Genomic DNA, 16,757 nt, shown 5'->3' with positions numbered 1-16,757 from the left:
TTCAGCTTGCTCCATAACAAAGAACTGTGAGTGCTGCTTCTGAATCTCCCAGTAACACATTTGGATGACCTTCATAAAACCCGTCTGTAGAGGAACACTTTGCCTGGTTGTTGCTCAAACACTAATTATTCACATGAGCTCAAAACCAGTTGCTTATCAAGGTTCTGACATTATTGCTATTTTTTATTTTCTTTTTTTTTTTCCTAATAGTAAATAATTTGTAAAATCTATTGTAAAATAAAGATTGATGTAGTCAAATATAAGAGTGAATTTAGAAGTATGTGGCTGAAAGTAGCTGCAAAAAGGACTTGTCTCTTTGACAGTCCCAGTAATTTGTTTCAGAGATAAGTAGTCTCCAAATTATGTTAGTTTTTTGGATGTTCTTTTTTTTAATGTTGTATTATTTTTTTGTGTTAGTAAAATATGCAAGGTAGGTGTCTAGGGGAGTTAAATCTTCATACCTTCAGATGACGTACAGGACTGATAGCCAAAGCCAAATACCCTCTCCAAGCTTTTGAATGGGAGCAGAGCACTATTGTATGCTTTCTTTAGAAATATGTTGGATTCAATTTTTTTTTTTTTTTTTTTTTTAATATGAGCACATCTGCTGAGAACTGCTGCTAGTTTACACACTGGAGGTAACAGCTCAGCCATCTGATGGTGACAGTCATAACTAGTGTCCTGAAATGCATTTGGCCCGTAACCAAGGTGACAAAATGAGCAGTTTTGAGGAATGAAACAGCTCCCTGTATTACAAAACAGTAGTTGCATAAAATATCATGTCTGCTCTAATAAAAATATGTTTAAATTTCTTGTCTTTTATTTTAAAAAAATGCTGGGGGGAATTAGAATTCACATTTAAAAATAACTTTGCTGGTTACGTTACTTTCTTGTCTATTTATATATATGTTTGAGGTTTGTGATAGCTTATTCACCAGTAGTTTTCTTGCTCACAACTAGCACTCTGAACTGCTGTAGCTGGGTTTCCCAGTGTATTTCTTGCCATTTGAACCTGTCACTATTGTGTGTGCTTGTACAAACCATCTGTGACTGTGGTTCAGAAATTGTAGCTTTGCTCTGGCTTTTTCTCCCCACAGGAATAAAAAGTCAGTTTGCATCTCAAGCTGTTACTGTCTCTCCTGTCTTCTCAGAAATTTTTTTTCCTCATCTTTGCTTAGATGTTCAAGAAATGATGCATAACTCCCATGTAAAATCAAGTGGGATGAAATGAAAAATATTTTTTTCATTTATATGTAAACATTAATACCAATTTTTAAGGTTGAATATTAATAAGCACTGTAAGGGCATGCATTTTTAATGTAGCTGCTGCTCACGTTTGAAATTAGGTCACTCAGATTTTCTTCTTACTCTTTATTCCAGCAGTTAATGTATCACATGAAAGTAGAGTTCAAGACCAGTGTTTTATACTAATTAGAAGCAGACTGAAGGTTGTATTTGCAAGGCAAAATACAAAACTTTATTTCTTTATTTTATCTCTAGTAGCTCTTGAAGAAGCTGGTAAACCTGGAAATGAAATAGAGGCAAAACTGTGTGCCTTAAGGTGTATTATGCAATCACTCCTGGTTGGAAACAAGAAGGAGTCTGATTCCAAATGCTTGCAGCAGGCAGTTGGAGATATGCCAAGGTGGCACTATAAAACAGTCATTTGCACTGGGGTTTGGGCAGGGGTTGGGATTGTTATTGTTTTACCCATGGAGTTTTAAAGGTTACTCAAAGCAAAAGTTGATCTTTTAGATGGAATTTCAAATGGTCTTTTTCTCTATAGGAGTATCTTGGGTGCCAAATTTCTGATAGGGTATCTTGTAAAAGTAAAACTAATTTTTTAATATTTTTTTTTAAACCACACTTGCATCATTGTTTGCAAGATGACAATTTCTGTGCTCTGAATAAATAATGGAAATGCAGTTCTAAATGTTTTAAATCAGTCATGAACAGCAAAAGGTAACAGTAACTCCTAAGAAGCTGAAAATGGTCTTGAAAGCTTATTGATTGCTATTTACTAAAATTGTTTAAAAGTTTAAGTGTGTATGAAGTTAACATGGGTTTCTATAAGGCTACAACAATAGCGATTAACAGATTTTTGCAGTTGTCATACTTTGAATGAAGTATAATATTGTTATGTTTAAAGTGTGTTAGACTATTACAAAAAGAACCTAATTGTGGTGTTTTCTTTCAGCTCCAGTGATAAACCGATTCACCAGACGGGCATCAGGTAAGTTGAATAAAGTTGCATGTTTCATTGGTCTACATGATACTTGAAACATAATGCTGGTGGTGATTGTCATGTAAAACATAATATGCCATTAGTCAGGTTTCTTTAAAGATGACTGATTGAGGTTAACCTCAAATTTATCTTGTTTACTGAAAAACGTAGCCAAAGTTTCAGGTTACAGAACTTGCATGAAACTTTCTTGTTGATGTGTTTATGAAAAACCTAAGCTTTTTCCCTTTAAGGAAAATAATTTTAGTCCTAACAAAACTGAACTTTGACAGGAAGAACTGAATGTAATGGATGCAGAGCTGTCTTGCTTGCTTCACAGACAGGCTGAAACAGCAATTTGGTGGTCATCTATGCATGAGAAAATGTACAACCATGCTAGAAATCTCCCTGTGTTTTTCAAAACCGAGCTGGTTTGTGTACATGGTGTGTTGTTCTGCTGCACAGAGCTGGCAGATCAGGTCCTAGAAGCAGCACTGCTGTGGTGGTGGTATGTTGTGCTGGGAGTGCACCTGCCTAGCTTGGTGCCGGTTTGTGTATTCTTCAGGTTAACTTTCATGCCAGCTGAGAGAACTGTTTACCTTGCTCCGTTACATGTAACAGATCCCTCCAAATTATGTGTCATTAAAAATTAATATTCTTGGCTTCTCCTTATTGTTCTGCTGTACCATAGCCTTCAGGTTTCATTTTTGAGGGCTTTTTCTCCTGAAGCATGACACTGAGAACCTAAGTCTTATTTGTTTGAAATACTGTGTATCCAAAAGTGGGGTGTAAAAGCCACCACTGAATGTAATGAGACTCATAACTGACTCATGAGAGTCAGTAGGACATTTGTGTTCCATGATGCACTAAGCCTATCCAGACTTCTAATTTTGCTAGTTATAACCTCAGTCAGACAGTTCCTTGTCAATATAAAAATGTTAGTGGAGATCCTCAGGATTGGTAAGGAACTGTCTAGAAAAAATGGAGGTTTGCATTTGCAGGATTGGTGCATAGCATACAAGGCACAAAGTAAGAAAATTTAATGAATTTCAAATATTGTCATGTTTTAAGTAATGATAATACTTCATGAGGTACTGTAGCTTGAAATGAAAGGAATGATTCATTAACTAGCACCCGGTAACAGTGAGCAGGGCTTTATGCAAATTACATTTCATGTTTTAAGGAAAGTTTTACTGTGACTGATAGCTGACTTTAATGAATGTAGTCCTTGTAACAGATGTGGGATAAAATTTTGCATTTCAGGACAGTTTTATTGTTTGAAAAGCTAATACTTGCTGAGGAAAAAAAAGCCTGTTATTTTTAATGTTACTTTAAAACAAAACTAAAAACATGTTAGAAGACCGAAATTTTTGCACAATTATTGGGGAAATAATTGCTATGGGCAGTTAATGTTTCATGTGTTTTGGTCTTGTGGAGCGATAGTTATCTTATTCAGAACAATGAGTCAAGTTGTATGCTACAGTCCAGATGTAAATCACGTGAATACACTTTAAGCTGGAACAAGGTAATACTGCAGTCTACTATATGTACTATTTCATTGTTTCTGGCAGCTTTAATAGTCAAAATAATTATTTTTCAAACAATAAAGTCCATGAAAGGTGATAGTTCTTACTTCTTAAATACTAAGTGACTACTGGAGAGGTACAATATATTTAAGAAACTTTATTGATAAAATATAAAATTAAAAATGTGAAACAGACTATGCTGATAATACAGATGTTTTTCAGGGATGTTTGCAGTCCTAACCATATTTTTAGATACTGTTTTAAACTGAACAACTGTTTAGATACATTGAGGTAGTCAAGATACCTTGCAAGTGAAAAAGCCAGATAGTAGCTGTTCTTTTATGCATGGTAGCTTAATAGCATTCTGTTAACTGCAGTTGATTCTTATGTTTAGGAAATCAGAGGCTGGCCAAGCATAGAGTGAACTATTTTAAAAATTGAAATGTGCAAGATTGTTCATTTTTGAGCAGTTTTGAAGATGGCTTTTGATGAATGTTACTCCAAGTTAATGATGAATATTGGGAAAGTTAGCTGTAGCATGTGGTTTTGTGTTGCATCTGATCTAGTGATACTGTAGACTGATTCTGAGAGTGATTTTAGGGTCCCTTCCTTTGTCTCTACTTCCCTTGCATAGACCTAGGAGTTTTGCTGCCTGAGGGTGCATTGATTTAAAGAAAATAGAAATACAGGAGGTTTAGGTGTGTTGATTTTCATTGGGTCTCCAACTGGCCTGTGCGGTGGCTTCCAAATAACTCAATCTGAAAGAGTGGTAGTAGTGGCTGCCTTTAGCCAGTGGTGGGATGAAGAAAGAGCTGAACTACTGACATCAGTTGAGGCAAAACATCCAATGATAGCTGCAGCAAAGGCTCCTTGACTATTCTACTAAAAGGTGCTTTCTGAGCTCTTGCGATGATAATCAGGGAGAAGCCAGGAGATTACACATATTTCTTGTCAAAGAACAGTAATTCTCTGCAGTGGGTATCTTGATTTTGATATTTCTGTTATTCTTTGGATAATGCTTCGTATTTTACTTGGTGGCATAAGATATGGTTATTTTTCCTAACAACTGAGTTAGAAATTAAGCAGCCAGAGTTTAATTGCTGAAGCACCTGATGAAAACAATACAGTAAAGCATTTATTATTTAACAGCTGTTCCTGTTAACATGCTGTGGATGTATTAATGTGCTGTCATTGGTACGTAAAGGATAAAGGCATAAGTAAGCTATGATCAATTGTTCACGAATTTGAATTCTTAAAATTTATTGAGCATCTATTCTTTGTGTTTAGGCATATGTGTGTATACATGCAATGAGGGCTCTGTATATAAAATACACATATTACTGATGACATAGCTACTTATGGACTAGTTAATAATGCACTCCATCATTCTAGGCTATGCACAAAGAATAATAGGTATCAGTCTTAAATAAAGGAGTTTAGCAAGAGGGGAGATGAAAAATACTTTCTAGAGTTAGAATGAACAATGAGACAGCTGCAAGTAGTTAATCCTTAATTTTTCTTTTAAAATCTGGTGGGACTGTGATGAAGAGAAAGGAGAAAAACTATTGAGGCGATCAAGAGACTTGGATGGGAAGAAAGGGGGACATGGATGTAGAAGCAGCATGAAGTGGAAGAGAAAGCTGTGAGTATGTTTATGAGGTGACAAATGAGTGGAAATTCCTGAACAAGCCAAGGTAGCCAAGAGGTGCAGTTTCTGAGGACAGATACTTTCTTGCTATGGATTAGTCTTCATTGATCCAAACATGAGATACCTAGGGATAGAAAGCTAATGTCATTCTGTATGTTAGCAGAAGCATTGGATTCCTGCTTTTCAGCATCTTGATGGATAGATAAACAAGTAAATTATCTCATTAAATACTGGCAGGAGTTTAGAATAATGTAACAAAACCAGCATGGGTTTGCTAGAGAACAAGCTTAAGTTTATACTTGATAGATAACATTTATGGAGGCTATTTAACCCCATTTACTAGTATTATATACAAATGTATAATATCATCTTAATTAAGTCTATAAATTTACTTCAGTTATGTATCTGCATAAGCTTCTGAAAGAGTGAAGAGAACCTAACTGAGGTTGCTGTGAGTTAGCTTTCTCAAGCTAAGAAGAACTGGTAGACAGGCTCAAGGGCATCTGTGGGGCATGTCTTGTTAACCACAGAGATAACTTCCTATTCCTAAACATTTCTCTCCCCCAAACAATATCTAACTTCAAAATACCTTTTTCATCCTGTGGAAAGGAAATAAATGAAGTTTTATATGTTTTTCTCTCAATGAAATGGGAAAGAGAAGGAAGCAATTTTTTTATGCCTTGTGAAAAGGATGTGTTTAATTCATTTAGCAGGTACTAAAATTCAATATTTTTGTATGTACACTCATGTACTGTGGTAATTTCTGATAAAGATGGGGCTGTGTTTAGTGGCTTGTTTCTCTTTTAATCCTTTCTTCCTCTTTTTATGGAAGTACAGAAGTTTATCTAATAACCAAAACTCGTTTTACTTCACTCTAAAATTTCAGACTTACAAAACATCAACAGTTGGACAAGAAGGAAGGAGATGCAACATTATCTCTATTCTTAATTGGTTGAGATGCCCAAAATCTGTGAATAATGGAACTGTCTAACACAGATGGTAATTAATTTGAATTGGTAGAGAAGTTGGTTTAGTTTGCTTCTGCTCAAGCCTTGCAATTATTCAAATTTTTTTTTCAGTAAGAATTTGTGCAGGTTAGAAATGTTTTCTGTTATTAAGTGTTTTCTGCTGACTAGGAAACCTATGACATTTTCAGTTGTTTTATAGTTTTCAGAAAGAAGTGTATCTTTTAATCAAAACACATTGATTAATTTCTTAGCACCTCAAGCTAGTTGTTTTTAATTAAAACACTGCATACGCCAGTGAAACACTTCACCAACAAGTTATATATAATGATGCTGTAAAGTACTAATGATGATATCAGTGGTGGGTTGCCTGTCAGACCTCCAAGCTCTGTGACTATGCAGTGGCGAGCAAGACAGTGCCACTGCATCAGAGACCAGCCACGTGCATGCACACCTCGTCACACACAGGTCACATCACAGGGCTGTCCCTACATCATGACCAGCCCATGGCCCTTCCTGCCCAAGCTGGTTGCACCCTCATCACGTGGCCGTGGCAATGGGTGTTCTCCACTCTCCCATGCTGACGCACAGGGCTCACACCTCTGCCTGGCATGTGATAGATGCCTGCCTTTTGGCTCGCATTCAGATAGGAGGAGGGAGGTTCTATGAAGCCCTCATAAAAGAGAAAATCTGGGAGCAAGTTTGCCAGAAGAATTTATCTATTCTTCTTCTCATTCTTCCTCTTTGCGTAAGGTGCCATTAGAAAGAAAGTGACAAGATAAAAGTTTTGGGCTTCATTATTCTGAACAGATGTGTGGACTGTGGATTAGTCATGCCCACAGTAGCATTTACATATATCACTGCTAGTTTTCAGTTTAACAATTTCTACAGAAAATTTGACAACCTACTTAAGAAACACTGAGGAATTTTACTGAATTTAGACCATGGAAGTCCTGTTAGTAAGGAATGGCTAACTGCTTAGAGAAATTATAAGTATGGAAGAACATGGGTGATATTAAATTTGTTAAATATAAACTAGTATTTAGGAAAAGCAAATCAGTACTGTTAGCCAAGAACAGAATATGCCCCTAGAAACAATATTTCATTTGTAATTTCGATCTGCTTGAATTATATTGAGATTTTCTTAGAGATTGGCACCCACCTTCCTATGGCATGTTAAAAATTGTTAGAGAAAGGCAACTAATTGAAATGAAGTGCTATTCCCTTTTATAAAGTAAGGCAGAAGCTGGAGTTGTACCAAAAATGATGGTGAGGAATGAAGTAACTGTAAACTCTCCTTCAAAATGCTCAGGTAGGAGGCAGTGTTGTTGTAGAAGCATATCAAGTCATAGTGACAATGTTAGTTCTTCAAGCAGAGTTACTAGTTCTGCTTGTTCTGAGCAATGAACAACCCCCAAACTGGAATCAAGTGACGTGTTCATCTTTGTTCTTTGTTACATGCATGTAGCCAATCCATAATTTAAGATGCCTAATCCTTATTTTTTAAAATAAACAGGAACATAGTCAGCTGACATACAGTAGGGTCTAATGCTAAAACCTAGTTAAGCACTAAGGCTGCTACCATAGCAGTGAGGAAAATCAGGAGAAAAAGTGCTGTCAGAGTTTTAGGCTGTATCTACAGAGCACAGTTAAAAAGGCACCTAAGCTTATGGTAGCACATCAGAATGGAAAAATGTGGCTTACTGGAGGTCACAGAAGAATATCTTACCTAAGTTCACTCTGCTGAAGGTATTGTTAGATGGTGCTAACTTCTGCGGGGCTGCAGCTGTACATGGGTGCAGACATGCGTTGTGTGAGTGGACGTGCCCTTCGTTTACTTCCTGCTCCACTTGCAAGGCAGTCACCTCTTCTGTCTGATGCAGCTTTCCTAGGCAGCCGTGCCTCTTCCACCACGTTCTGTAATAACAGCTGCCTCAGTTGCTAATTGCTGAGAACATACTCTCTTTTGTGATTTTGCCAAATGCATTGTATGGTCTGTACTCTCCAATCCTTACAGAGAATATTGTCTTGTCATGGTCTCTCTTATAGTTATCATCATTGTAACACTTAAATCCTTCATGATCCTTGAGGAATTACCCAGCACCCTTTTCCATTAATGAATGAGGAGTATCCCGAGTTTATAGGGAACCAGAGCATTGATATTCAAGTCAGAATGTGTATTGCTAATTTTGCTTGCATCAGAAATAATTCCCTACATGCAATCCCTGTTTTCTTTCCATGAAGCATTTAGCATCTTAACTCGTACAGAATATAGCTGTAATTGTATGTGCAGAGCAGTTTAAAGACAGGGTGATTGTATCTCTTTGTCCTGTGGTATGTCTACCCTGTTTTTTTTTTTCCGTGTGCCATAGTGAAACTTGCAACTCATATTCTGTCTGCTCTTGCAGGGTTATGCCATGGCCAATGTCACAGGGAGAAACAAGCCACAGAGTTTTCCCAAGAGTAGCTGTCACGTCCTGCTCAGACAAGGGGGACAAGTGACTCAGATTCACAAATCCCCAATTGGAGTGGACAACAAGTCTCCAAGTTCAAGCATTTATTAACTACCTACAATGTACTAATTGAACACACGATAATTGGCTAAGTACAGAGCAAGTTGTGGCGAGCAATATAATATGCCTTGCATTTCTTAATGGAAAAAGGAAAATAGGGAGGTAGAGGGAATGGGGGAATACAGATCACCGGTCTTGGTTCCTGTGCTGATCCTGCCGGCGAGGGTTCCAGCGCCTGTCTTTTTCACTGGCATCTGTCTTCTTCGCTTCCCTGCTCTCTCCAGTGTGTGTTTATGTGTGTGTGTGCGCAGAGGGAGAGGGGCAGAGAGAGAGCGAGCCCTTTCTTCCCTCCTTTGATTTATACCCACTTTCCTTGGGTCTATCCCCTATGTTGACCCACAGACCTACGTATCCCATGTACAGGGAGGTGTAAGGTGTTTCATGGGATCATGTAATTAGCATGATCATGACAGCCCTCGTTAGCATATTGAGGGGTGTTAACTGTAATAAGGATTTCATGGATAATGAAGCAAAGTTCATTCATCAGACACATGGCCCTTGAAATTTGCCCAGATGCCCCAGCGGAGAGCCATCCTGTCTCCACAGGGCTCTCTCCCCCAGCTACATCAGGCAGCGTTATCAGCTTTGGCCTCCACAGAATGCACCCTGTGACTCATAGTTTTGTCTTGTGAGTGTTTGAGACATTTCTTCAATCAGCCTCAACTTTTGCTTTCCCAGGCTGTTTGTCTTAGTTTCTCACAGGCCTGGTTTCTTGTCTCTCACAGTAGCCTCTGATATCAGATGCCACAAGAGCCAGGGGGACTTGTCACTGAACTAAGCTTAGTGTGCTGTATAACAATATGGGCACAGTGCACTGAACTGCAGGCACCTTATAGCCACTGGGTCGGGGGAGAGTGCTGTGCTTCAGTCTGGTCCTGGTGCAGCTGAAAGTACAAGTGGTGTTCCTCAGGGCTCGGTGTTGGGGCCATTTCTGTTCAACATCTTTGCTGATGATCTTGATAAGAACATAGAGTGTATCATCAGTAAATTCACAGATGACACCAAGTTAAGCAGGAGTGTCGATCTGCATGAGGGCAGGGGAGCTCTACAGAGAGACTTGGGTAGATTGGATCGGTGGCCAACGTTAATGGGATGAGCTTCCACAAGGCCAAGTGCCAGGTCCTGCACTTGGGCCACAACCACCCCATGCATGGCTACAGGCTTGGGGAGTTGTGGCTGGAGCTGTCTGGAAGGGAAGGATCTGGGGGTTCTAACTGACAAGCAGCTGAACATGAGCCAGCAGTGTGCCCAGGTGGCCAAGAAAGCCAACGGCATCCTGGCCTGTATCAGCAATAGTGTGACCAGCAGAAGTAGGGAGGTGACAGTCCCCCTGTACTCTGCACTGGTGAGGCCACAGCTGGAGTATTGTGTCCAGTTTTGGGCACCTCAGTATGAGAGAGATATCGAGGTGCTGGAGCGAGTGAAGAGGAGGGCAACGAAGCTGGTGAAGGGACTGGAGAACAAATCCTATGAGGAGTGATTGAAGGAGCTGGGACTGTTCAGTTTGCGGAAGAGAAGGCTGAGGGGAGAGCTCACCACTCTCTACAACTACCTGAAAGGACATTGTAGAGAGGTTGATGCTGGTCTCTTCTCACAGGTGATTAGTGACAGAACAAGAGGGAATGGCTTTAAACTGCAACAGGGGAGGTTTAGACTGGACATTAGAAAAAAAATTTTTCAGAGGAAGAGTGGTCAGACAGTGGAATAGGCTGCCCAGGGAGAGGGTGGAGTCACCATCCCTGGATGTGTTTAAGGGTCGTTTGGATGAGATGCTGGGGGATAACTTTGTTAAAGGATAACTTTGTGTAGGGGAGAACTTTGTAGAGTAGGGCTGATGGTTGGACTCGATGATCCCAAGGGTCTTTTCCAACATGAATGATTCTATGATTCTGTGTTTAACTCCTGAGAATGAAGAACTGATTTCAGTGGCCTGCCCCACAACACTTTCAGGTCTGTGGAAAGTTAACAATAGAAACTGTTTCCCACCCAATCCATAACCAAGTGATCCAGCTTCCTTTCTTTAGTTTCTCTTGCATAGCTTATTTGCTGTGCTCTTCACAAGTTCTGCTGCAAATGAGACAGTCACAGAAAAAAGAGTTTAATTTGCACTGTCTAGTCTCCTCTTGTTTTCTAGGAATTTGAGAAAAGTTATTGTAAAAAAAAAATGATGTAATAACATAGGCTTAGGGATGCTTAGAGAGTGTGCACCTTTGCTTCCCAGTGCTTGCTAACCACTGTTTTTGTTCAGAATGTCTAATAAAATAACATCATGACGTATAACTTGGAGGACTTCTTCTTGACCTGTTGTTACCTTGAGATTTATTGCTTTTGATGCAGATCTGAAGAAGAGCTTGTGTGCTCGAAAATTTCTCTGCCTCCTTTCTGGTTTAGTTGTTCTAGTGAAAGATTGAAAAATTCTGTCTGTGAAATTTTTTCTGCTCAAGATTGCATTGCATCTATACTATAACTGTTCCATACTACAGTGTATAGTTGGGCAGTCATATTGTTATTCAGAAGCAAACAAAATTTATTATATCAGTGCATTCCTTCTGGAACTGTTCAAATGGTTCACTTCCAACATTCATTTATTCCTTTATCAAACCTCCAAAATCTGAACCATTGATTCTAGCAGGTTGTATCAAAATGTTTTCTTGTATAGATCATGGGCAGAGTTTGAATACAAATTTTTCAGAACCCATTTATGGAGCTGAGTTGCAGAAATAGTCTAATTGTTGCAAATTAATGTCTGACAGACTTTAGATATGGCTATGCTTAAGCTGTTTTTGTAACACTTCAACACTAAGCTTAATAAAAGAAGAGATTTAGTGGATGTGTACTATAAGGCAAAGTTTGAAGTGTGGGAGGAAGGGAGGAAAAGGAGGCATGAGAATAGAGGGAGGGACATTGGTAGGAATAAATAAGTCTTGTGCTGTGCAGTAGGTTGCTATAGATCAATATGTGTCCCAAGGAGGTGGCAGGGAAGGAAGGAAATAAACAAATAGTGATTGGCCAGATTTTTACACTCACAAATGTTTAGACCGTGCTTTGGGGAAGTCTTTCTAACTAAACACTTGGTGAAACAATAGACTAAACTGCTCAGGAGTATTGTGTTATCTCAGAAGTTTTAAGGAAAGAGAAGATGTTTTTCTGCAGGGATAGAGGTGTAATTCATACTACAGCAATGCAATAGGGATGATTTAGATGACTTGACTTATTGAGGTTTCATCTGTACTTTTGTGTTTGTTTAGATATCCTTGCAAGCATGTATTTCTAGACTGCATTTAACAGACTGACTAAAATGTACAGAGTAATTATTTTAAATTGTGCAATGCGGTAAAGCTACATAGCAACCTAGCTAGATAGGTTCTCCTAGAAACCTTTCTGGGTTCGCCTAGAAAACAGGAGAGTTATAAATGTGTTTTGGGTTCACAAATTACTGCATATGCCCCTTTATGGGCAATTGCAATTTTTCTTGTTGTTTTAGCATTTCCTTTGGAAAGTATTCTGCATATAGTTTTGTATCAATAAAACTAATCACCATAGTTTTTCCAGCTATTTGGGTTGATCTTGTTTCAGATATATGAAACATAAACCAGAGGTTGGTGTTGAAACATGAATCAAATTTGTCTTAAAGAGCTATTGGCCAGTCAGTTTGATGAAGAGCTCATAGGTTAGGATATCCTAGCAAGGTGTGGAGCTGTGAGACTGACTAATTCCTTTGAATTCATTTTATGTATGTAACTAGTAAATAAGATGGGTACAGGAAAGTGCCACAGTAGAGCTTGTGTCTATATGCTCAACTTTTCCCACAACCAGCAGCGTGGCCTCATCCATACAGCTGTTTGGGGACAGTCCTGTTCGGGACTGTGCCAGGGACTGTACTAGAGCCTGGCTCCCCCTGCTTTCTCAGGTACTCAGGTCGGCGTAGCTTCCTATTGTGTTCCAGACTAGATAGGCGTCTGTCTAAGGAGCTAATTTTTTTCCCCTCTTATTTTAGACAGACCAGTATTTGTCACTCTCATACTTGGAATGCTCTAATGTAGTATCTAGTATTTCTTTCATGACCAAACAAATCCATTATAGACAAAGAGGAGATCTTGCTATGTAACTTAATGAATAAATTCCAGAGAAATGAGTTTTTTCAGACAAAACAGACTTTCCATCAAAGTAAATATAGAAATGAGGACAAATGTTCATATTAATAACAATAAATATGGCTGTTATTTATTTGCAAGCAATAGTTTGCACATGTCAATGATTATTGGAATAAATGTACTAAGATTTCAAAATGGGTGATTGAGATTGCAGTGAGTGCAGTGAACTAGTTGATATGAAATACAAATTATTCTCTGTTGTATTTTAATTTATTTTCATTTTGTAGCCCGTTTTTTCAGATTAATAGTTTCCATCTTGTGTCTGGTTAACATTTGACACACAACAAAATCTTCCTGTGTCTGACAACCTGTATTTGCTATTTTAACCCACTTCCAAGTTCGTGTTCGCTATTCACCAGTGATCCCAATAACACCCCACATTCTAAACATGATCAGAAATGGTAATAATCTTCTAATGCTTTTATCAGGATGCTCATAACTCCTGATTTTGAAATAAATAAAATAATTACTATTTTTTTTCAATGAGTATGCACCTTACTGAAAGTAGGAAGGATTTTGAAATTATTTTTGGAGCAGATGTGTGTTGATAGTCATTATCTAATAGTTCTGATTTTTCTTCTCTAAAATATTTCAGTGTCTGTGTCTATGATAAGCTCAACTTTGGTTGCTGTGCTATTTTGTTCTTCAGCATTTTTATTTAGATTAGGGAGGTATGCTACCTTCGCTATAGGTGTCAGAGCATGAATCTATAGGGTGTATTATCTGCTTGCCAGTTTTCCAAAACAATTCCATTCCATCTGTGTTTTCATGTGGTTTGACTTTTGTGATAGAGAAGATTTGTTCTGGAGAATAAGAGATTAATAAGACAAGGCATGTTTTACATAGTGAGTTCTTCAAAATGGAATAACAATATTTGTGGAACATTTTGTGTAGCAAGTTTTCTTGTAGAACATCATTATACAAATGGCTTGGTCTTTGGCTTTCAAGTTTGGCTTAATGTTTGGCAAGTACTACTTCTTTTAAATACCGTGTAGTCAAAGAAAGGGGAAAATTATATATTTAAATATCTTTGCTAAATACCGTGGTGTTTAAAACACCAGATGCCATTTATGCACATTGTATAAAATGAACAGCAGCCTGATGTTTTTCTTCCTAAATGCTCTGTGTCAGTTCCGTATGTTTCGTAGGAAGCATGATGCCTTGAGCTACAGGGTGTACTTCTCAGTTGTTTAAACAAAATGTCCTTTGTCAAAGCACAAGCCCAAGGCTTTCTCACCATCAAACACTCCCTATTTCCTACACCCACCCCCCTGCCACCACATGATCCAGTTCCACAGCATCTTTGCTTCATGTGTCTATGATATATCTCTCAGATCCGCTTCTCCAATGTCTGGTTTGGAGGATATAGCCAAGTTTAAAGCATGCAGGGAAATACAGAAAGGAAATACAGGCAGAAAAGATACCATATTTGAAATCAGTGTTTGTTTTCTTGTCAGTGGATCCTACAGGTGCCCCTAAAGCCATTCACACTTCTGTGTTGGACATCCATGTAAGTTTACCAGCCGAGCAGATTTGTACATCCCATTAATATTTTTGTTTCTAACTTGGAACCCTATTTGCTTTCTTTAACACTAGGCATTGTCCACTTTCTCATTTCAGATCTTACTTGCTCTTCTAGATAAAAATGTGAAGTCTTCTCTTTTGAAAACTCATTGGAGATCTGATTTTTAAATATAGTGTGTATATATGTTCCTTCAAATGGGGTTACTTAGAACTGCACTTGGCAAGTCACTATTGCTATCATACTATTATTATGTACAGTGTTTTAACACTTGTGGATCCTAGCTCATCACTCCTCATGAATTAGATTTGTGGTATGCAACATTGTATTGTGTACAGAAACTAAGGGAAATTGTTGCATGACTGCATACAAACAGTTGGGGCAGAGCAAAGCATGAATAACTAGCTTTTATACTGTGCTTAGTTGTGTTTTAGCAGCATGAAATGACAGTGGAGCATGGCAAGGCATATTGCAGTAAAGGACTAAAGACATCCTTCTGCATCCACTACTTTTGCTCCAACTTGTCCCATTTGATTATTAGCTTACTATTAAGGAATCTCCTTATTAAATTTTGAACCCGACATCTCTCCCTCTGGTTCAGTCTTACATTGACTGTGAAAGGAAGAGTCCTGCTCCCTCCCATGGTGCTTGATCACATGGCAAATGGAGAAGAATCTGGCCATTGTATGGCAGTGGTGTTTGTGTGTGTGTAAAGCAGGGCATAGCTTCTCAGTATAAAATTTGTAAGAAAATTTTAGAAGAACTGAACATGAATTTGAAAATCCCTCCTGAGCTTTAGTTTCAGAAATTTCTCTGAAAACTTATTATAAATATTTTTCTTCCTTATATCTCTCTCACCCAAATTAAATCCAGGGGAAAATTAAATTTTAAAAAATTAAATTTTTGTTGTATTAATGCAATGCGTCTTTAAGGATTTTGGTTTTAAACTATTGATGTAGATCAGTAACAAAAAGGTGACTAATTCCTGTTCTTTTCCTGATCACTGTTTTGTTTGAAAATGAGAAGGCTTGTTTTCTGGTGTCTTCACCATTATTTTCAAGAATTATTATGAGCATGCCAGAATGAAAAGTTGCTATATGCCACAATCCACTCATGAAGAAAATTGATTGCATTTATTACATAGTTGTTAGAATAGGTAGCAGAACTTGATCAGAAAATAAAGAAAAATGAACTCATCAGAGGAATATATTTTAAGTGTAAATGTTAAAGCCCTGCTTACTTTTCTTGTTAAATGTCAGGATGCATGGGAACACTAACTCTTTCCCCTCTCCATACACAAGGAAATAATGAATATGTGGAGATTCAGTTTCAAATAACCAGTCACACAAGAATACCCACCAGCCTCATCTCAAAGCTTCAGTCAGCCTCTGAAACCACCTTTCATGATGAACATCAGCTACACACTGCAACAAACCTGGTAGTTTATACCCTTAAAACTCCTGTGTATGCAGTCTAGTAAATGACAAGTGCATCTTCTAAGGCACAAATTCCATGCCTTCTTGTCAGCCTTGATCTCTCCTGCTATTGTAATCTGTATTTTGGAAATATAGCTTGAGTGGAGAGTACTGTAGCAAAAGTGTGCTGGGAACGTAAAAACATTGAAAGAGGGGAGTCCTAAACAAGCATCACTTTCTGTTCCCTCATATTCTTGTCAGTGAACAACAGGAAGAGACATCTTTCCTCCTTTTTCTCCTGCTAGCATTGGTTTGGGAACTATTTTCCAACCTATTCTGGGTGGGTCTAGGGCAGTGTATACCTACTCTTTTACTGATTTGTTTTGTCTATCCCATCATAGTAATATACTTTGGTATTTTGCAAAGACAGTCATGGAGGACACTTTTCTTTTTTCCAGTCATTTTCTTTACTGCAAAGGTAGACACTAATCTCGTTCTTTATTTAAAGCAAACAAATCAACAAACAAAAAAACAAAAAACCCACCCACAAACTCTCAGTGTATGCTAGTCATTTGGAAATAAATTCCTGGGGAATGTCAGCCGTCACCAGTTTGGGGTTCAGGGTCAAATAGACTAAGTCAAAGAATCAGCAATCAGCAGACAAAATTGTCTGTATGTGTTTATATAAAACATGGAAAAAATGTCTCCCTATATAAGATTTATCTGCTGTTCT

The 16,757-nt window shown here is 38.1% G+C and overlaps 1 protein-coding gene across 2 annotated transcripts in view; it reads left to right on the top strand.

Annotated features, from left to right (window-relative positions):
* Positions 1-2,207: 2,207 nt before the first annotated feature.
* Positions 2,208-16,757, top strand: part of PRKAR2B (protein kinase cAMP-dependent type II regulatory subunit beta) — a 59,233-nt gene continuing 44,683 nt past the window's right edge. The window contains exon 1 of one of the 2 annotated variants that reach the window (XM_026868531.1): positions 2,208-2,233. Coding sequence is in view for 1 of the 2 variants with exons in the window: in XM_026868530.1 (XP_026724331.1) it covers positions 5,370-5,389 (20 nt within the window). In the remaining variant the exon portion in view is untranslated. Of the gene's footprint in view, positions 2,234-5,354; positions 5,390-16,757 lie in introns of those variants that run through there. The other variant, XM_026868530.1, reaches the window with a different exon arrangement.

The sequence above is a fragment of the Athene cunicularia genome, assembly GCF_003259725.1.
Source record: "Athene cunicularia isolate RWA chromosome 1 unlocalized genomic scaffold, athCun1 chr1_part2, whole genome shotgun sequence".
Classification (NCBI taxonomy): domain Eukaryota; kingdom Metazoa; phylum Chordata; class Aves; order Strigiformes; family Strigidae; genus Athene; species Athene cunicularia.
This window is presented reverse-complemented; position numbering and strand designations above follow the sequence as displayed.